Source organism: Scleropages formosus, chromosome 23, assembly GCF_900964775.1.
Source record: "Scleropages formosus chromosome 23, fSclFor1.1, whole genome shotgun sequence".
Lineage (NCBI taxonomy): Eukaryota > Metazoa > Chordata > Actinopteri > Osteoglossiformes > Osteoglossidae > Scleropages > Scleropages formosus.
Window position 1 is genome coordinate 11,435,758 of NC_041828.1, and position 22,507 is coordinate 11,458,264.

The 22,507-nt window shown below is 37.9% G+C and overlaps 1 protein-coding gene across 2 annotated transcripts in view; it reads right to left on the minus strand.

Annotated features, from left to right (window-relative positions):
• Positions 1 to 22,507, minus strand: part of csmd3b (CUB and Sushi multiple domains 3b) — a 353,421-nt gene that overhangs the window by 278,907 nt on the left and 52,007 nt on the right. For both annotated transcript variants that reach the window (XM_018731974.2, XM_029248376.1), the window contains exon 3: positions 1,498 to 1,610. In XM_018731974.2, the coding sequence (XP_018587490.1) occupies positions 1,498 to 1,610 (113 nt within the window). The remainder of the gene's footprint in view (positions 1 to 1,497; positions 1,611 to 22,507) is intronic.

Consider the following 22,507-nt stretch of genomic DNA (forward strand, 5'->3'; position numbering starts at 1 on the left):
ACCAGCAATGACACAAATGCTATGTCATGAACAAATTTTGGAACTATTGACTTGAGGTGACAGTGAGGAATCACGAAAAGTACAACATTACAACAGAGAGAAGTTGAGATTACAATTTCTGTACTTAAAGTAATTTTTTTTCTCATCAATTGTTCTATGATTTATAAATCTTTAGACAATTATGCACATGTAGAATTTTAACATTGCTAAATGTTCACTTAAACCGGAGGAAGAAAAGTAAATATTTTAACCTCTGTAGTACTTTCCACATTAAGTAAATCTACATTTATAAGAAAGTTACATTAATACATTTCTCTCAAAGATCAAGTGTGCTATTTTAAAACTTTAACGAAGGATAGCTAACATGGGCTCCCATGACTTGGTCTTTGATAACCCCACCCTCTTTTTAGTCTGCAAATCAACTGGAATTGGACGACATGGTGGCACAGCGAGTAGCGCTGCTGTCTCACAGCACCTGGGTGGTGCAAGAGGACATGGGTTTGATCCTCAGTCAGTCTATGTGGAGTTTGTATGTTCTCCTCGTGCCTGCGTGGGTTTCCTCCGGGTGCTCCGGTTTCCTCCCACAGTCCAAAGACATGCTGTTCAGGTCCCCCCCATAGTGTGTGAGTGACTGAGAGAGAGTGTGTTCCACTGATGTACGGATGAGTGACCCAGTGTAAGTAGTGTATCTAGCAGTGTAAGTCACTGCGGTGAATAAGGTGTGTAGGCTGATAACACTACATAGAGTTCACTGGAAGTTGCTTTGGAGAAAAGCATCTGCTAAATAAATAAATGTAAACGCAATTACCAGGGAGCGCTGATCACCAGTTGGGGGAGCAACCTATCACTCAAAATTGGCAACCAGTCATTGCAGGACACACACTGACAGTGGTTGTGTGAAATGAAGAACAAGGGAGAGAACCCTGAAGATTATCGTTCCCTTTCCAGTGGAACGGAGCCATGATTCTTAGAGAATGAGACAGACCAAATACAAACCTGATCTGCAGAACTCCAACCTACACACAGAAAACGTGCCTGGATAAACCACTCGGAACCACTAGTTAAAACTTCATTCACATGCATGTAATCAGTGTAACAACTCTTGTCACTCTTTACTACATCCTTATTTTAAAATTAAATGAAGGCTGGATTGTACTTTACATTTAGTATATATTTACACTTATTCATTTAGCTGACACTTTTCTCCAAAGCAACCTTACAATGTTAATCTATTTCCGATTATTTACCCATTTATACAGCTAGGTAATTCTACTGGAGCAATTTAGGCTTAGTACCTTGCTCATGGGGACTACAGCCAGAGGTGAGATTCAACCCTGCGACCTTTGGGTCCAAAGGCAGCAGCTCTAACCACTACAGTACCAGCTGCCCCCTAGTATATACAGTACACTACAGTATATATAAGTTTGTATAGTTTCTATAGAAAACATGGTGTTAAAGATAAGAAAATGTGTCCATGTATGTAATAAAATGTCTTACCTTCATAGTAAATCTTGAACCCATGAGCACTCACGGCAAAGTCACTGGTGAGGCGTAGGGAGAAGACAGACCCTGTGCTCGTGACAGGGGGAGGAATCTGGAAACCAGTTAACCTGTAGACAAGACACAGCAATCAGAATGGAAACCTCACTTGAGAGGTTTGTACTTCTAGACAAGATTCTGGTCAGATATCAGATGACGGATACCAGTCAAAAGTTTGAGTGCACCTGAAGTGTCTTTTTCCTCTCTCCTCACTTAGGTTTTAGTTAACAGCTTCTATCAAGAAATCACCAATATTTTTCACAGCTCTTCTGCAGCAATTCCCAAACAAGGAGGGCACACTCAAGTTCATTCAAATTCTATGGGACGTATACCTCATCTGTAGCAATCTTCTACAAACAACACAAAAATAATAGCTGAAATGAATTGCGCTACAGTCATTTATTTTTGTTTTGTACCCGTATTTGCCTTGACAAAGCAAAGCAAGACAGAAACAAAGAAATCAGTTTTTTTTTTTTCCAATAATCATAAGAAATACTTATACAAAGTTATTATTTTGTATCTATCAAATGATATGCTAATTTATACATACTGCAGTGGTAATAATAGGAACAAGATATCGGGCCCAGCACAGATATAATTCAAATATATTTAGATCACTCAAGCTATCAATCTGTTGTCTCGTCTTGAAGGAGTCCTTGTCTCCTACATATCCCAGCAGGGAATTCAACTCATTTATAACTCTGTATGAAGAAGGGGAAGAAAAAGAAAAAAAAAAATCACACCCCTGAACTGCAATGGAAAATTAATAAGTTGGATTTTCTTTGATATTCTTGCCTCCACAATAGTATTTCCACAAAGCAATAAGTGAGATAAAGCACTCTGTAATTGTGCATTCAACCTCAACACTTAAAATGTGCTGTGGTTGAGTCTTACGATATACTGATTTCACTTCTCAGATGCATATGCTTTCAGGCATTGCCTTCTTTTTTTTCTGAAAATGAACCTTTTTACTGCAACTGCATGTGAGCCACAACCATTTGAAAGTTTTCAGCTCATTTGCTGTCGTGATTCATATGCTCAATTACAGTATGAGACATGAAGACAATCTGCACAGTATATAGTATTAATGCTCTGATAATATATTTATAACACAATCTTAAACATATTACATATTTATTAACTATTCATGAAATTATTATACTGTGTACAGGGGTTTATGACAACACATGAATACTTTAATGAGTGTTAAACCTAGTGACTTAATGCAATGCAAGAGGCAATCAGTGGGGGAAATGTTTCACGTGGTAAAAACACAGGAAAACAAGAACCCAGTATCATTTTGTGCCATTGTACATTTAAGATATTTTACATAATTAGCAATGTATTGTTCCAGTAGACAATGAAAGGTTTTAGGTTTCACACGTCTTACTTTTACTTATAGCTCCCACTATGGAACCAAATATTCTGCCATTCCAACGAGTGCAAATTCAGCAGTAACCACAATTTTAAAGCTCTCGAATCACAAAATCTCCCATGTATAAGCCTTACAATTAGCAAGTCTAATACCAGAAGTATTTGAATTAATGCATATTTCTATGTACATACATTATGTGTATTTATGTACACAGTTTTCACTTAGTGGATCTTTTCTTAAAGTTGCCTGCCATTACCATACCTCTCACTCATAAACAATAATGTTCTACTCGAGCCAAACATTTTCTCACTGTCATACCAATATTATTTAAATCATGGATTTGTTTAGACACCGATTTAATTTACTGGAAATCTCACATTTACAATTATGAGCACCCATCCAACTAAATCACTGTTATTTACCCTCATAGTTTACCGATGAATAAAAGAGATATATGAGCACAAGGCTTAGTGTTGTCAGTGTTTCCCGAAGCTACCTGCATGCTTCGCTGTGGCCTGCAGCTGTGACCAGTGAACAATAAAAAGTCTCTTACGGTGGCTGTGGTGCCTTCTGAATCATTTTCCTGTGCTTCACACACGACTGTTCATACCTGCTCTGCTGTTTGAAGCTTCCTCTGAGAATACTTTGAAATATGATGCTGTGGAAGACCTTATCTGTGACGCACCCAGATTTCCACCAGGGCTCATCATGTCAGATGAAAAAAACTACACAGCAAAATGCCAGCAGACAAAATTATTAAACCCTATCACAGAATGAACAAATCAAATTGTGCTTTAAACAAAATACCAAATTCACTGGATATCCTAATAAACTTGCTGCTTAAATATGAATAAACGTTTGCCTTATATCCCCAGGGCACCACATATATGTCTTGATTTTAAAAAAAAAAAAAAAAAAAACCCTCAAAATCCAAATCACTTTCGCTGAGAAGACAACATAAAAAACTCTGGTGTGATTTACAGTTTCATGCAGATGACTGATGGCCTTTTTTATTCATCTGCACAAAATTCTTATGTTCCTTTGTTGGATTGAAGGATTAAAATAGTTATGAGATGTGAATGAATGTTTAATGAGTAGGGAAACCTTCAGAAATTAGCACCATGGTCCAGTATACAATTAGGTAAGTACTGTTGAGTGACATTCAATCTGTAGTGAGCATTTCCATGGCTTTTATGGTAAGGAAGAGAACTAAAGTGGGTTACATTTGCTTTCTTTCATGCTGCTTTCTGGACTTTGAACGCATGGAGTAAAAGTACACTCCACACACCCTAAGGTCCAATCAAACACCTGGTTTAGGCACTGTGATATAGCAGTGTGTAGAATACCCACTGTGCCACATAGTGCATGATTATTCAGAGCAAAAAATTCCAATTGGTAGTGAAAAAAAATCTCCTAGACTGCATTGTCAAACAGGATCATTTTAACCAGTTAAAAAATGCGGGAAAAAACATAAGGCTATACTTCTCCATCTTCAGAATTAGAAACATAATCTGTAAGATGGAGAAAGGAAACACAATTACGTTCTCATGATTGAGTATTTGGCTCTTTATTGCTCTGCCTTATTTTTGTGCAATTTCAATAAAATGTTCAGTTGTGGTGAGCTCTGTTTATATTTAAATAACACCAGGAAACATCCATCTTGAAGTAATGATGCTCAACAGTCCTTGTGTAATGTTTACTGTCAGTGTTTCCCATGGCAGTGAAGTAAGAACTAACGGTTGCTCTTCCTGGTGTTCATTTAATGTGGACATCAATTCGAAAATGTATCAGTTTTGCTAAGTATAAAACACAACACTACATACCATGTTTTAGTTTTTTTAGCAATGTAGGAAAAACACTTCACTTTGGTTCAATCACAGTACATATTTCCAGCTAACAACTAATTGTTGCGGTAAAACATAGGAAATTAAAGGGATTTGTAGGGCTCTAAGCTGTATATTCACTCAGCACAGCCTTAATGAGGTTTATCTAACTGACACAATGTCAGAACCTCAGGGTGGTTCTCTCCAGCATGTCACAAAAAAGAATAATACGGTATATACCATATAGGAAAGTTTGCAATGTGGCATATATTAAGGAGATACAGTCCCCGGTTTGTGCAGTGACCTTAAGAAGGATATTCTTTTTATATGTGTCTGATTAGCTCAAATTTTCCTAAATGAGACAAATTACTTGTGCTTAAACTCAGCAACTGAGGCTGCACAGGTGATGCATTATTCAAGGTTAGGCCTTATGAGTCAGTGGTTATGAAGTTTCCAAATATACTTTTTTCATCTCTTTGACACGCTGTCATTTCTCATGGTCCGAGAACAGCATCTCAGAGGCAGTTACTTCATAGTTACATTAGAAAACTTTATAAACAAGTCTACGAATGAAAAGTAGCACTAGCACTGCCATCATAACTTTTAATTGCATTAACATCAACATCTTTTAACATTCTGTTATGTTTTTGGCTGAAACTGACACTAGATAATGTTAGTCAAACAAATGAAAATGCAGCTGAACAACAACAGTAAAAAATATGGTACTGGGGCAGGGAGTGGCATGGCCACGCACACACTACCAGGATTATTGGACACACCTGATTGATGAGGGTCAGATGCAGTGACGCTATTTAAATAGACTGTTGAAGGACAGGAGGCACCACACCGCAAATCTCAAAACTGTTACGGATGCAGATGCTGCCCAGCGCTTCCGATTTATGCTCTTATGTTTGTTTCAGTGTTTCGTATTTTTAAAGAAAATTTCTCAGGTCCACCCCGTCACATCTGATCTCTTTCGAGTCCGGGACACCCAGAGTAGTACCTCTATTCAGTATTGGTCTGCAGCACAGAAGGCTGCACATTTGTGAAAACTGGTCAGGGGAATGGAGAATTATGGTAGATACTGTAATATTAGGTTTCAACCTAATAATGATGTTTCCTATTCTTGGTTTTAAAAACATGTCATTTTATTAATATAATTCCATTGTAGAGAAAAGGTTCATTACACTTTTGGGGAATGATCTTATTGGAAATTCAGATAATATATTTTTAATTCTTTTAAAGTCTCAGAAATCCTAATATGTTGGGTGTGTGCCATGAGATGCAATGTTAGACCACATAAAATACACATTCAAAAAAGTGTACAGGAAAGCTCAGATATAAAGAGGGTATTTAGCAGCATGATGAAATGGAGCAAAAAATGCTGCTGCAGCGATGCACAACTGCGACCCATCATTACACTGCGGCGTGTTGAGGATCTACATCACGTCGGTCCAGCAGCCATGATAACGAAGGCTGAGGGAATTACGCGCTAAGCCTAGAGAAGTGATGCCATCTCCCAGTAAAACCCTGGGATCAGCAGCACAGGCTGCATGTAGCTGCTTGCTGCTCAACCTCCAAAGACCTGGAATTGCAGCTCACCATGCACACAAGGAGGGAAGCGTCAGAATGTAATCTGGCAGCTCAGGAAGGTTGATATCGCCCAAAGAACACAGTATTAGAACCTTATCTTTCCTGTGTCTGTTTAAGCTCAGGTGTGACCTGCTGTAAAGCGCAGCTTTCAGGTAGAGCCTACAAAAGAAGCCACTATTGTGACTTCAATGTTATGGAGTCCTTGAAAAAAACAGTAGCAAGAAGAATAAATTGTACTATAATAAAATAAGGAAGGATGGGTGGCACAGTGGTACGGAAGGTAGCAGTGGTGCTTCACAACACCTGGGGTGTGTATTTAGATGCGAGTATCATCCTGGCTCAGTCTGCGTGTCTTGCTACCACTTTCCAAAGACATTTTGTACTTGGATTGGTGACTCTAAATTGGCCGTTTGTGAATGAACAAATGTGTGTGCTTTCCTTCTGACGGACTGGCATCCTGTCCAGGGTGTACCCTGCCTCATGCCCTATCCTATTTAGATATAGGACTGCACTGGACAAGGAGTTGCTGATAATGGATCAACAGAGAGTGGGTGAAAGAATAGGTGGGAGGGTGGATATTTAAACAATTTTAGGAGCAAAGAGAAGCAGAAAAAGGTGACGAAAGAGTAATGGAGAAACATGAAAGACAAGCACCTGAAATTAACTAATTTGGCAATTTTTTTCTGTTATCTCTTTAAGAACTGTAGCTAATTATAATGGTCTGACACCTAGATATCAACCACAAGTCAGACACCCTCTCTATCTTTTTAATAATCTGACAGCCAATTTCAATCTATTTTCCGAGTCACCTCCAAACCTCGACATATTCCCAGTATTAGTAATCAAGCTCTGTAATACATCTGTAGGGTTTCCAGTCTTTACTCAACATTCTGATGCTGTTCACCAAAAGCATGTGTTATTAGTACCTCACCAGTTATAAGAAAAAGACATCCAACTAGAAAATGACTCTGCAATGGAAGCTGTCCCCTGAATTTAAGCGACTCACGCATATGGAAAAACCAGATCTTTACAGTATAATATTAAAAATAAATAAATAAGTTGTTTCAGCTCAGAGGAATGGGCATTAGGTCACAGATGCATGACAGAGTACAGGGACCGAGTGACCTCTTGAACAATTGCAGAGATGTCCGCTGATCACAACAGTGGTTTCAGCTTATTTAAAGCCTCTCTGGCGCCGCAGTGAACTTGAGGAGCCCCAAGGGTCAGACTGCTTTTTTAACTGCTGTGCAAATTGGAACAAATCTATTTTCCGTCTTTGCCCTTAGCAAAAACAGTCAAAACTAAAGCTTGCTTTCTTGTCAATGGAGCACTGGGGTAAAATTGCTTAGACAGTCAGAATCACTGGGGTACATAGGGTTGCCTTTCCTCTATCAGGACCTCCGTTATCATTTCAAGCTACTGTACACTTAAATTCTTCACACTGGTACAATTGCGCTTTTAAAAAATAAAAAATAAAAAAAAGAAATTGAAATAAATGTTATTTATAGAAAGGAACACAACTGTTGCCTGCAAGGCTTTCTGGGGAACGTCAGATAATCAAAACTTTGATCACATCCAAAGTTAGATGTAACATGACATGTAAAGGCAAAGGATAGGGCACTGCAGATTACAAAAACGTTCCATCATTTGAGCACACTTGAGTTTAGGAATGGTATAGTGCCAATCTGGGAAACAGTTACCTATAGGAGCTGGGGAAGGTCATCCTGCAGCTGGTCTGTAAATGTACTCCAATGTATTCTATCTTAGATCAGGAGGAAGGACAGATGCACATTTTGCATCTACAGAAAATATTGACAACGGAAACACATATGTACCGCCCAGGGAAAGACATAAGAACCTCTGAAAGCTTAGGTGCCACTTCAGATTTCTCTGAAGATGACTACATGGTAGATGTCTCTTTTCAGGGCTGTACTTTGTACACAGGTGCCACAGGTAAGGAAGCTTGCTTTTGAGAATAAATCATTTTAATGCTTCCTGGAAATATCCCATCTGGACAAACTGATTTAACCACAATTATACTGATGTCAACATAGTCAGTCTTTTCTTTTAAACAAGGATACAGTCAGGATGTAATCTATCTGCTCAAAATAACTTTTCCTTTCAAAAGGTTTTTAGATGTTTAACTTTTCTGTGTCTGTTTAGTACCAGTACGAACAGGTTTTATGCCAGTCCTTAAGGAACTAAACATGGTCACATGGTAAATGGAAGTTGCTACACTGGGAGAGTATTTCTCAGAAGACAGTGGTTAAAATCAGGATAAGTGCTATGAATTAAGCTTAAACACAAATGCCGGATAAGTACAGGGGGAGAACTTCTTTCATATGGGTCTTCCAATTTCCAGCTAAATGAATCAAAGAAATAGTGGAACTCCTCCTAACCATAGCAATGGTCTTTGGAAATAAAGACATTTACTGCTTAGTCTCTCTACAAGTCAGTGAAACAACACTGGATAAAATAAATGTCTCATAAATGTCTCAAGTTTCAAACGGAGCAGTCAAAACTGTTGGGAAGGAAGGGAATTTAGGTGGTGAGCAAGTGGGAAAAAGAAGCTGATGGCTATGAGCCATACAGCACTGTAACTCCATCACAGCACAAAGGAAACAAACTCCTAGAAATTTCCCAGTGGCAAGATTTGAAAAGTGAATGTGGAATCACTCAGTGATCCTGGATGACCAGAGTGCATCTTCACAGTTAATGGGCGATCATGCAGAAATCCTTCAGGAAAGAGCAGAACGCTATTCTGTTTACTATTGTCATGACGAGCTTTCCTTTCATCTTTTTTTTTCCAGAAGACTTTTTCAGTGGTGGTAATACACTGTGGGATTAATTACCAATGGTGCGGAACAGGCAGAAGCACATGGAAAGACATTGATTTGCTCTGTGGCTCATATGGTTCTCCGTTGCCTTTCTGGTGCCTCCACTAAGAGTAACGATCTTCTCTAAATGCCAGAGCAGCGCTAATGAAACTAAAATTGTTCCTATACTGCACCATTGATTGAACATTATGATATGATAAAGACAAGTGAAGCTCCACATCACAACAGGAATGAAAGGTGCCCATCCCTTGGTGTCTTAGAACTGCAGATCTGAAACCAATTAATTGGGTTGCGCAACACTGGGCCATAAAAAAAAAAAAAAAAAAAAAAAAAAGGTTTTATTTCATTTTTAATAATATTTAATAAATTTTCAAAATGATAAATTAATTACAATTAAATGATGAGCCTTATATGAAAAACTATGGAATGTGTTCACTTAATATTAAACTAATGAAGCTGGTGGCACTACAAGAAACAGTGGAGCTTCATACACAGCAGTTTGAGACGTTAAGAAACAAATGCAACACGCAATACTGATTTTGAAAACACAATGAGTCTGCCTCCGACAAAAAAAAGTTCCAGGGCACGTTGGGAATTTGCTGTGATTCTTCTCATGAATGTTTAAGACCTTAACACAGTAAGCAGTAAGAATATCAATTATTTATGACGACAACAAAAAAAAAAGGAGGGGGAAATGACAAATACCCCCCAGCACACTCGAATATTAATAATATACAGCATGAGCATCTATCTTGCTTTCTGGTGTTTTAGATCAAGAGTAGCTTAGAATCCTCCAGCAAAATTCTAAAACTGTAATCACCTGGCATGGCAGTATTAATGATTAAAAGGGCTACGGCCTGCTCTCGTGCTTTTCATGAAGTTCCAGTCAGTCCTGCTGCTTTGAATACCATTAGCATTCCATACACACATCACCACCTCAAGTACAAACACATTTCTTAGCTACACAAGGTTTAATTCTGTCGTCATTTATTACAATAAATGGACTGTTTAAAAGGGTTTTAATTCCCTGCTCTTTACTGTTATTATTTAGTTTCATTGGTCATCCTCATTTATGATCTCAATGACCGTACTACAAGTGTTGCTTTTCCATTCACAGCACCTTTCAAATTGACCAGCAATAACAAAGTCATACTGCAATGGTCCAACTCAATGTTTACCAGCCCTCTGACTACAAGGCAGTCAAGAGTACATCTTTCTTTTCACATCACATGCTGCAAATATTTAGGCATATAAAGCATTAATACCAAATATGAATATGTTGTTGTGATTTATCTCACTGCGCATCTCAGTAAATGAAAACAGATGATAGCCCTGCGCCCAAAAGACGCAATACCACTCATGAACAAATCGAGCTGTGAATCTTATTCTGCGTTGGAGGTTTACATTGGCAGGTGTTCAAGCACTGCATGGACTTTCTTAAAATGCTCTCAACAATCTACAGCATTATTGACTTCTGACAGGATAAAAATAGTTTTGAAAGTGGCAGTGCTAACAGTTGTGGAGGCCATCATTAAATATCCCAGGGTTATTTATGCTTTAGGAGTTACATCTGCTATATTTCTCTGTACTGTTGTAGCCCAGCCAATCTAGAATCCTGGAGATTATGGGGCTCTTTTTTGGACGTCTCTTGCACATTTGTTTTCTAGTTGTCGGGTCTTACACAATTACATAATGCAATCTTCTCATTTTAATTAGTACTATGCTGCCTGAGAAACAGAACAGCATAACCCAGACAATAAATACTTGCTTTCCACTTTAAATTGCAAAAATTAACTGGGACATCAACAAAAAAACTAATATATTCTTAACATTTTTTAAATGAAGCCCTGCATTTTATATTAAAATGTTAAAGCTCTTTTTTTTTTTTGCTCTTGCATAAATATTTTACATTCAGCAGGATCAAGAAATCTTGAAACAAATTAAGGACATTTGCAAAATTTTATGAAATTCTTATTGTGTCAGAATAAAAGCAAAAAAAAAAAAAAGTGACATAACTTAAAATTTCATTTAGCAAAACAATATTTAATTAAAGAGCCAAAGGACCCGGAGCAGCTACAATGTCGATACTTTAGATTCTAGCGAAATAATATTTGAAAAACACAATTAAAACTTTGAATGTGCAAGGTCAAATTTGTTCTGCTTTCTTTAATACAGTATATTGCGAGGGGGAAATGATGACAGGCCTTGAGCCACTGATGGAAACATTCTCATAGCACAGAGCTCACGCTTCATCGGTGACCTGTGTGCTTCCAGGAGGTGCTCGCAGGTGTGGGTTTCGCGCTCGTGCCTTTGACGGATCTGCTGTCACACAAAGGGACGGGCATCAAATCGCAGGCAAACAAACATAAAAATTAAGTGCAACGAGGAGTACTGTGGGAGTCACGCACCCCCCCACTGTTCCAAAACACAGAGGTCCTCTCCAACCAGAGCCGGCCACAAATACCGTGGTACAATGTGGTAACCTCACGGTGTTCCAAAACCATCTGTCACCTGGTGCACATTATTTATAGAATTAAAAATTTTCTTGTAAGAAGGCACCTCAATGCATGTGCAGGAGTGTTTAAAAAATATGATAATCTTAATTAATGTGAAAAGGATGTAACCATGTGGCACAGCTCCACAAGAGGCATTAATACCATCACCCACTCAGCGCTTTAGATTTTACACATATATAGAGGTAATAATGATTTGCTCTAATGTGTAAAGTATTTGTTAGCAGAACCTACACATTAGGGCAGATATTTTATTGACAGAATCCAATGAAATCTTAAAAAAGGGAAATCTAATAGGATTAAAGCAATCTTACATTTTGCAATATGTTTCGCTATGTTTTACTGATCAGTAACAGTGTGGTCCTTATTTGAACAATTAACACAGTGCCACACCATGGCAGGCATCTCTGGTGCCACAAACTATGTAAAAACAGCTGTTTGCACAGTGATTAGTGCTACTGCCTTTGGATCCAAAGGTTGCAGGTTCCATTCCCACCTCCAACTATAGTTCCCTTGAGCAATGTTCTTGTCCTAAATTGCTCCAGAAAAAATTGCCCAGCTGTATCAATGGGTAAATAAGTAGCTTAATCTATGTTGCTTTGGAGAAAAGAGACAGCTAAATGAGTAAACTTAATGTAAATGGGTGTTGATCCAGCTAAAACTGCTTGCAAAACAGCCTTAGTGTGTCTGTCTGTGATGCAATAGACTGGTGTTCTGTCCAGGGTGTTCCCTGTGTCACACCCCTTGACCACTACAATCTTGCATTATGACAAGCAGGTACTGATACCACATATACATGCAAATGCAATTAAAAGTAAAGCTTGTGGTGGCTTAGTGTGTTCCAGTGTGTCTCCTTATTTGTGTGCAAGAACATATGCTTTGCTTAGAGCAATATATGCTAAAGATATATAAGAGTTGTTAAACAAATAACCACTTTTTTAAAACGTATGTCCTTTTTTAAAGTTTGCAACTAAACTATCAACTATGAAGCATTATGCCAGGCTTTTCTCTCCTCATGCAGAAATGAGTAAGCATTAGTCTTACGTAACTGCCTTTTGAATGTGCTGCTCGCATTTGACACCAAGAACTGTTCCATATTCAGCTGTTTGAGGAAAAATGAAGGTCTGGTACCTGAATACTCTGAGACTTTGCTAAACTGGCAAGGCTGGCAAGAAACAAACTAAAATTAATGTAAATATGTTTTTTAAAATAAATAATGAAAATTATTGTCATTGATTTGTGGGATTAATATTTTAATATTTTCCTTACATACATTTGTTGGTTAAACACACAGCTATGGCATTTCTTATTTCCTACTACTTATGCATTATTTATTGCTTTATTGTTGGAATGAACACTGAACTGCATTAAAATTATGTTTATTTGCATCATATTGCTTTTTGTATCATTTTTAGGCATTGTATTTTAGGTTAATGGCTTTCTCCTCACAGTTACGGTCTTTACAACCGTATTCAAACACCATATTCTTTCACTGCTTCAGGTTTAAAAGTAAATGTTAATACATATTATTATCTGACACATTCACCCAAGGATACTTACATTGCTGGGTTTGTACAAGTATTTAGCTATATTTGTAGAGCTGGGTAATTCTTTACCAGTTCAGAATAAGTTCCCTGATCCAGGGCAATGTAGCAAGAGAGGGGATTCAAACCCATGTCTTTCAATTGCAAAGCAAGAGCTGCAACTGCTGCACTATGTTGTCCTACTGTTACTTCCAGTGGTACTTTTTCTGTCCTGCATTAATCTCAGAACTTTAAGGCATGACTGGCCTTTTCCTCACAACAATACTAATGTTGAAATATTCCAGATTGACTGTTTCATTTCCCCTGTAGAGCCACAAACACAACACTGTCCATTTCTGTGCTCAAAGTGTGCAGAGAAAAGCAAGGTAATCAAGGAAACATTATTTTATCCTCATCTTCCTTATCATAAAAAGAGAGGCATACAAATAAATCCACTTCAGATGTAGGGAAAATATTATAGCTTGGTGAGGCACACTATGTATGTATCCTCACTTACTAAAGGTACACATTCTGTTATAGATTCCTGAAATTAATTTGCTTGGTAAGTTAAATTTGCACAGAGGCAGCGGTCACACTGCCACCAGCACTGCCACCTTTCACCGTTAAACCAACGCAGCTGAAGAGCAACATCCACGTGACTCACCGGAAGTCCCCAGAATGCTTTCTCGATCATGTGACATTGTTTGGTTAACATGAGGTCCAATTGCCAATAGCACTGTTTCATAGCCCAGTGGAAAACAGTGCTGTTCGTATGGAGCCAAAGTAGGTGTACCAGTCGCAGAAGTACATTTCTGGTACAAAAATCAATATTTCAGTGGGTGGAAATTATATTAAGAAACAAACACTTGTGAGTCCCCGAGGTGATCTGCTTAATCACATGTAAAATGTTTATGAAGGCACATTCTTCCAAGTTTCAATCACCACATTAAAGCTTAATATGGAATTTTCATTCATTGTAGTTTTGCAAAACTGGTATGTACGCATGTACTTGTAAGTACCCTTTTACCTCATCCAGAAATAATTTTACACTACTGTGAAGTCCTTCTACAATGAAATCCTTCAAACAAATTCCAAATAATATGCAAACCATATATTCTTGTGATGTGAATGGAAATAATCAGGCTGCATTTTCCTCAGTGTTCCATAACCACACACTGAGACTCTCTGACACTGAGAAAAGGTAATGAATTAGAACAGACTGAAGTAATGCAGCTAGACAAACCTCTCAGAGCCCAATTTTACTGCACCTCTACATAAACTGGAAAACCGAAAACGAGGTCAAACTCATGGCATATTATATAACCTATCTTAATGCAAATACAACTAAATACAGATTAAGTAAAATATGTCCATAAATACAAAGGTCCGTGAAAACACCAGAGTGAAGGTCAAGCAGCTTCACTTAATCTGGTAATAGAAATAATATATTTTACTCTGAAGACATTGTATTAGTAAAAAGCTGGAACAGAGTTGCTGCCGTTTGATTCATAATATTATTGGTTCGAATTTCACCTCCTGCTCTAGGACCCTTGAGCAAGGTAGTCACCTTAAACTGCTCCAGTAAAAAATTACCAAGCTATATGAATGGGTAAATAGCTGCAAGTAGCTTAACACTGTAAGCATATTTGAAGAAATTAGTATTATATTAATTATAAATAAATGTATAAATTACATTACGTTATATTTATGGTAATATTATAATTAGTATAATTCCTTTTATATTAATCCTACAGAAGAAGGCAAATGTATCCAAAGTACAATCTACCAGCGGAAAAGTCGAAACAGGGTATTGTTATAATGCTACCCAGAAGAAGTAAAAGGATTTGGGCCAAGCATGTGTAGGCAGGAGGACCAGGGCAGAGTGACAAAAAGGAAGCCCCTCCGCATTACGCTCCCACCACATGCTTTATACTGGGCACTCAGCTATGCAGCGAGCAGGGAAGGTTACACAAATTGCCCATTGACATAGTTTTCTTTTAGGACCCCATCTCTTCACAGCTACCTGGTATTACGATCATTCAGGTAATACATCAGACATCTTTGAACCTAGATTTGAATTCCACTTCTTGCCATTGAACCCTTGAGAAAGGTACTTAGCTTGAATTGCTAAGTAATGTATTAATACTGTAAGGATTACCCAGCTGTGTGAATGGGTACACTAAATAATTGTTAGTAGCTTAATTAAGAAACTGTAATCTCACAAGTCACTCGGGAGAAAAGTGCATAATAAAAAAAATACATTTTTTCAGGTGAATTTATGACTAAATATGTGTTACATTGCTCCTTAAATGGGCAAGTTATGTGTTGCTTAGTCCCATATATCTAACATTATAAGCTGCCTTGGAAAGACGTGTCTGCTAAATACAATTTAATAGTAACTATCACTGCACATAAAATTGTCTGTTAAATGAATAAATGCATATATACTGTAGATGTATGACAGGACAGCTTGAAAGGACCTCAATGTATGAGGTGGATGAAATGTAGCATTTCATGTTTCGGCTTCCATATCACTGTAGCACCCGTGTCCGACTTCTACCATGTACTCAAGTCTTGCCTATTCTGCTGAATAAGGACTGGTATAGACTAGCAGACACATATGGTATCTCACTCTATACACAGACAACACAGGAAGGCAGGTGAGAAAACAAGGTTTGAGCACCTAGCTAGGGAAAATTAGCTCTGTATAAGAGTTAGCATTGCATTATCAGATATAAATGCTATGTAACACCAACACACTGCTAATCCTTCATACTGAGATTGTCTTTTTATCTTTTTTTTTGTTTGCTAATGTTTCAGTCTTCCCTTAAGTCAGGCTTAGGGTTATAATGGGTTAGGGAAAGGGTAATTTCCATGGTTAATTTTAAAATTATTATAATGCAGCATTTATGTTTCAAATTTTTAAACTTGTGTTTTGATGACTGATTTCATTCATCAGTTGAGCGAAGTGTTAAATAGAAAAAAAATCAGTATTAACAGAGGATAGAGATTAAAGGATATGGCAAATAAATTCTGAAACAGATTATATATGCTATATTCTCAAACAGCAAACAGAAAAGATAATGTTTGAAAATTAAGGCCCAGGATAACTAGTCACTAGTCAATGACATATTTACAGTGTTCATAAACTGCTGACACTTGTTTACTTTCTACTTTGAGTAACAAGGCTCAGACCAAAGCATACACGGAAACAGGTAATATTGACACCTGCTGTCGACCTGTTGAAGTCAAATGACCTGTCTCACGTAAGAGGAAAAGCAATCCCAGACGCTGTTCTGAAGGAACTGAGTAGGTTTGTTGGCAGTGGCACTATGGCACACGGTCCCGTATGCAGGCTGTTATGTCTGCCGTGAGGCACCACCTGCCCCCTCACACACACTTGCCAGAAACGACGTGTTTCCTTTGGCTGATGGTAACCCAACATGGCCAGTGGGCTTCCTCCATCGAAACAGGGTAAAACAGAGCTGAAACGCGCCCGTCTGCGTTGTAAAACAGGAATCAGATTGGAAAACACAAGACATGCGACACTATTCAGTGTACACAACGCCAGTAGCTAATACTTTTGTCACTGGCTTTTATACAGGAAACACCAGAAAAAATGCTAAAAATAAGAGAGGTGATGAGCCCCAAAATCCACTGAGTTGTTATAGTAACACACCCACACTGTTTAATGCAGTCTAAAAACCGCATTATTGGATAGATTACTGGACTACATTAATTCTACCACATAATTCCACTGACAAGTATTTGGGAAAACAAAATCCTGGTGGCTTGGCACAGGCCATCAGACTAACAGTACTCTTAGATTATACAATCAATTCATAGGGATAACTGCTTTGGTCACTGCCACAACGTTCTACTTAAAACAATAAAACAAAATTAATGAATAAATGAATGATTAATGTTAACATTTAACAAAATAAAAACATCCTTACAAAATGACCAAATGTAAAGAATATACAGATTACGATTAATGTTATACCAATTGACTCAATCTCCAATGCTAATATCAAATTCTCTCATGACTGAAAATGTTCAGATATTTAAGACAGATTACTAGTGTTCATGAAAACATTTGTAAACTTAAAACAATTCAGACTAAAATCGCCTGCACTTTCATAATTTCCATCAATTCTACAAAGCAATATTAAAACGGTTGGCAGCTGGAATAATAAGAAAGCAAATACATTAATAATCAAACAAAAATGCAGCATAATTTGTTATGTTAATGACAAGATGTCATAAAAAAGTGAATTTGTATTTAACTACTACTTGTTCAACTTGTTCCTCAGAATGTGGGAATAGTGGTTTGCAGCTTTTACCTCCTGAGAATATGTTGCTGCTTGAGGCAAACGGGTATAATTAAGATTGGACAGATAACTAGAACAGAAGTTAGTTGCACAATCCATTGGCTATACCATCAAGATTAATTTCTTCACAAACATGTAAAAATTCTCTCTCACACACACTCATGCACCTATATTGGGGGTTGTCACCCCAAAATGAGTGGCCGATCAAAAAAAGTCTTGTCTGTAGAAAACAAAATGTAACAGCAAAGAAAATAGACTTTATGCATCTCATTTTCTGTCAGCTCTGCTTCCTCAATATCAATTACTGCTAATTAAAAAAAAAATAAAAAACTAATTAGGGATAAGGATTAAACACAGACAAGGTACCATGACCCATGGAAGTCATCAAATGACTCATACCCCAAACTAATGACTAATGGCTGACAGTATTAGACAACTGGAAGAAATTGCAATGAAAAACATCCATCCAGTCACAAATCTATTTTTATAAAGGGGGGGGGGGGGGGGGGGGGGGAATAACATGCATTCTCTTCCTTTCATGTCATATTAGAAATATTGAGTACCATGAAAGCTGGTAATAGAGGGTCAACGTGATCAATACTGCTTCAAAGGATGCATCCAGATATCAAATATGGAAATTAAAGTTATCTGATTTCTGGAAAGCAATTAGTTTCAGGGACCCACTTTCCATGCTGTTGAGTTAATCATTTCACAAAATTTTCATAAAATGCTTCACTTTCAGAAAAATGCTGGAAATTGCACGCACTGTTGCAGCGCACAAACCAAATAATTTTATTGCAGGCCCACTGCAATAATGCTTTTTGGTGAATGAGAATGCAAGGTAGCACTGTATATACACAAACAAAAGGAAAGACAATAACCCGAGCCACAGGCTGTGGAGATGGCCTCATTAACCTCCATGTATTGACCAATACATTCAGACTTAATGACTGAAACAATCCCATGCAAGGAAAAATTGTTCACAGAGTTGATTAAGAATATCCAATAAACCTGAACGCTGCTTGCAAAACTCAATAGCCATAATATACGTTAATCACTACAATTAAGCAGAAATCCCAATTTCCTATATGTTTATACTAGCATAACAGAGAAATAATCATGTTAACTTTGTAGCATTGAACATCTTGATAACATGCAACCATTGTGAAACTATTAGAAAAACAAGCAGGCTTTCAACATTCTGTTAAATATTTAATAACACTGTAATTATACTCTATTGTGTGCAAGAGAGATGTAATTTAAAAAATGTAGGATATTTATCACAACGCACACAACCAAATCAGTTCAATAGCTTGTTTATATGGGTTGTTTCACAAAGGCTTCCTAGAATTTAATTTGATCCCCATAGTTGAGACGGGGAGAGAAAGGAAGAGAAATGTCGACACGTGGTATTTCCTTTTCAGTATCAAAGAAGCTTCGAAAGTAATAATGCACCAGCTGGAATGTACCTTTGCGACCTTCAGCATATTGTAATTTACTGTGATATGACCAATAGGGCATTCCAATTAGGTCCATATTCCATTTAAGAAGACTCAAATACATCTTACATAATTACCAATGCAATACTTGTTTTAGTAATTTAACATGGATCAATGCAGGGCAAATACCCTACTCAAGGGTACTAAAGCAGGAAATGTGATTTTGAACCTGGGTCAAGGACCAAATGGAAGGTAACTGCTTCAGCCACCATGTTAACTTTTGCCCTGTATGTACATATTCATGTATGTACAGTATGTGTCTCTTTGTATGTACTTTGTGAGGTCATTGTGCATTTTTTTTTTTTTTTGTGCCTGAGAATTACATTATAGATTAGTTTTTAGGCAGCACAGACATTTTAACCGGTCAAGCAACCAAGGGAGTTTGTAAAAGTAATCATAGCAATTGCCTGTTATTCCACACTAGACAGCTATGAGTCCATGTAAATGCTCTGGAGTCATGTCACAGCACACATGACACTACTCAGCACAGGGTACTGCTTTACAGCATACATTGAAATGAAGAGTGCTTGAAAAAGGCCATGGCAATCAAGAACACCAAAGATGAGGATGCCAGCTATATAGGGCAGTTGCGTGCAGTGACTGTTTCCACTGAAACAGGTCAACTGCTGGGGAAAATCTGAGGATTTTAAGCTTACCAGTACCAGTCCAGATCAGTTGCCACAAAGGAAGCCATTGAGGCCTTCTGTGGCTCCACACAGGGTCTCTGCCGCAGAGAAGAGTACTGGCCTAATAAAAAAATAAATAAAATAGTGCGGGGGAAAAAAAAGGCTGGCCCCAGTTCAGCCTGGTGTACAGGGAGATAAGGAGCCTGAAAACAGTAAGGATGCCAGAAGGGAAAACCCTCTTAGCGTTGCACCGAGACACCAAACTGTGAGGTCGGTTTAGCTATGGAAATTAACGCACAATCGCATGAAGACACAACACTCCCCAAGAGAGGCACCAAAGAACCCATGACACCAAATATTGCGCTATACCCTTTGTTGCGGCTGGAAAAAAAGACTGATTAAAAACCTTCAAAAATATTTTCGGTAATCATCCAAATAGAAGCTCATCTCAAAGGCAGCATTGTGAAATAAGACGCAAAGACTGCGTAACTCCATTATCGTCACTAGGAATGAGAAGAAACGTGGCAACTTTTAGACAGACTTGCATTTAAAATCTTGGCAAAAAAGACAACATGGATTTCTACTGTCATTATACATCAAGCTAGATACACATGTTGCTTTCACTGTTCAATTAATGTAGAATTATGTTCCTACAATTATCTCACTGAGCCACACTGCATTTCAGGTTCAAGAATTGCATATTTGTTTGAAGCTTTTTTCCTTAAGTTGAAACATTTCGTGGGAAATAACATAAGTGAGACGTATTTCAATATCGAAATGTTATGGTGATTTCATTTGTAAATCATTATCAAAACATGCTGAAAAAGTGGCACTATAATTGTTTTTTGCATGAGGAACTACTTTTTAAACAATCCATAACAAAAACATATGTGATCTGTAAAGACAGCATAGCTGAAACTGCTAAAACCAGATTCAAGTGGTGTACTCCAACATCAGCCTCTAACAAAATGTCTAGTACAGAATAGATTTTTTTTTATATGAGTGGAAGGAAGAGTGCAGAGTTCAGAATGCTTTAGACTAATTTTTATGTGTCAAATGATACACTGTGCCTGCCACGGTATGATAACATTCCCCCCCCACCACCATTACAGGTCAAAAAGCAAGGCTATTTAATTGAATTCTTGTATTTCCATCCTTAAAGTGATGAACTGCTTACCAGACCATAACAAAAACTCATGTCGTTCTGAAAATGTTAGCTATGTATCACCATGGCAGAGCAACCCAAATTCCTAGCCTTTGCACACATGAAATGACCAACGATCTGACATCGTGGCATTTAGCTGATTTATCTGTTTATTTGGTATCACAAACAATTAGAGAAATACTGCACAGAGACAGTGCCATTTCATTATCTCCATGTAATCACTGACATTCGTTTAATAGAGCAGAAAACATGCGTTAAACGACACAAAAGAAACACCGTCGCGGTGGTGGAATGGACGGGGAGGAGTGGCCAGGTGGCAGGGTTGTTGTCTGATGGCTCTTCTGTAGACTAAATCTAAATGGGACTGAAATAAATAAAAGGGCGCCAATGCTAAAACAGTAAATGAGTGCTCATTAGAGGAAAGATCTGTGGACCTGGACACAGGCCCATCCCATCGTGTCTCTGCTCCCTCAGCCAGGCAAGCAGGGTAAGGTCTGGCTCAGACCTGCATGCTGCTGCCCAAGACCCAGGCTCTGATCCCAGCAGCACCCCATGCCCCATTCTGTGTGCTCTCCTCTACCCATCTAAGCACACTTTTGAGGGTCAAGTATCCAACTGCCTGCCCCCCCAACTTTACCCATCCCTTTCTGGGTGGCATGAACATTATGGAAAGAAAAAAAGACAGACAAAAAATAGAATAGAAATTATATGTACATAACAAGCGCGCACACACACACACACACACACACGTGACCAGACATGTGGCGGTATGGGTTTGACTTAGGGTGTTTAATTAAAGTAAACAGTGGAAAAACACGTAAGAACAGAAAGCACAAAAAAAAGCTTTTGCAGAACCCCTATGTACTCCAGGCACAGCTCTGGAATGCAACAAACTCCTGTCTTTTGATAGTTTTTTAAACACTATTGCTGCATCTGACTCGTGTCATGTCTCCAAATCAAATGTGGCCGAAACCAGAAGACATGGACATGGCCACACTCCTCCATACCACACTAAATATTAAGGTGAAAAGTCTGTGAAGGACATAACCCAACTTTGAAATTAACTATTTGCTGTTGGGAGAAAGAGCAGGTCTGTATTAACGGTGACCAGTACCATTGTTTTTTGATATGACTCAGATTCATCAGATGTAACAGATGAACTTCCTTTGGATTGTTTTATTTTACTTGTTATTCCAGACAGAAAATGCAGGGACCCAGTCAGTCAGACGTCAAGGAGAAGATCAATTTAATAAGTTGTGCAGTGGAGCCATGTAGAAAGACCAAAGTCTGCCTGCCAGTACAAGCTCCCAGTCCCAAAGTACATGACACTGATAGTTTGCGTCAACTCACTTACAGGATGGTATGCTCTACAACCAATTATTAATTGGGGAAATGCAAAACATGAGCAGAAATAAAACCAGAACTCATTTTGGAGTTAAACGGTAGGGTTTGTGTTATCTCTGAAAAGCTTTTAAGATTTTAATCATAATAATAATAACAATCCATTTAAATGCCTAATACAAGAAAAACACTATCTACCAGAAATTGAAGCTTTGAGATAAAGAAAAAGGAAAGCAGTGTGCATACTCTATCTGCAGCTGCTCAGTGCCACATAGTACTTTTGGTGAACTGTACAGATATAAAGAGCATTTGTTTATAAGGTAAAATGGTAAAATATTTCAG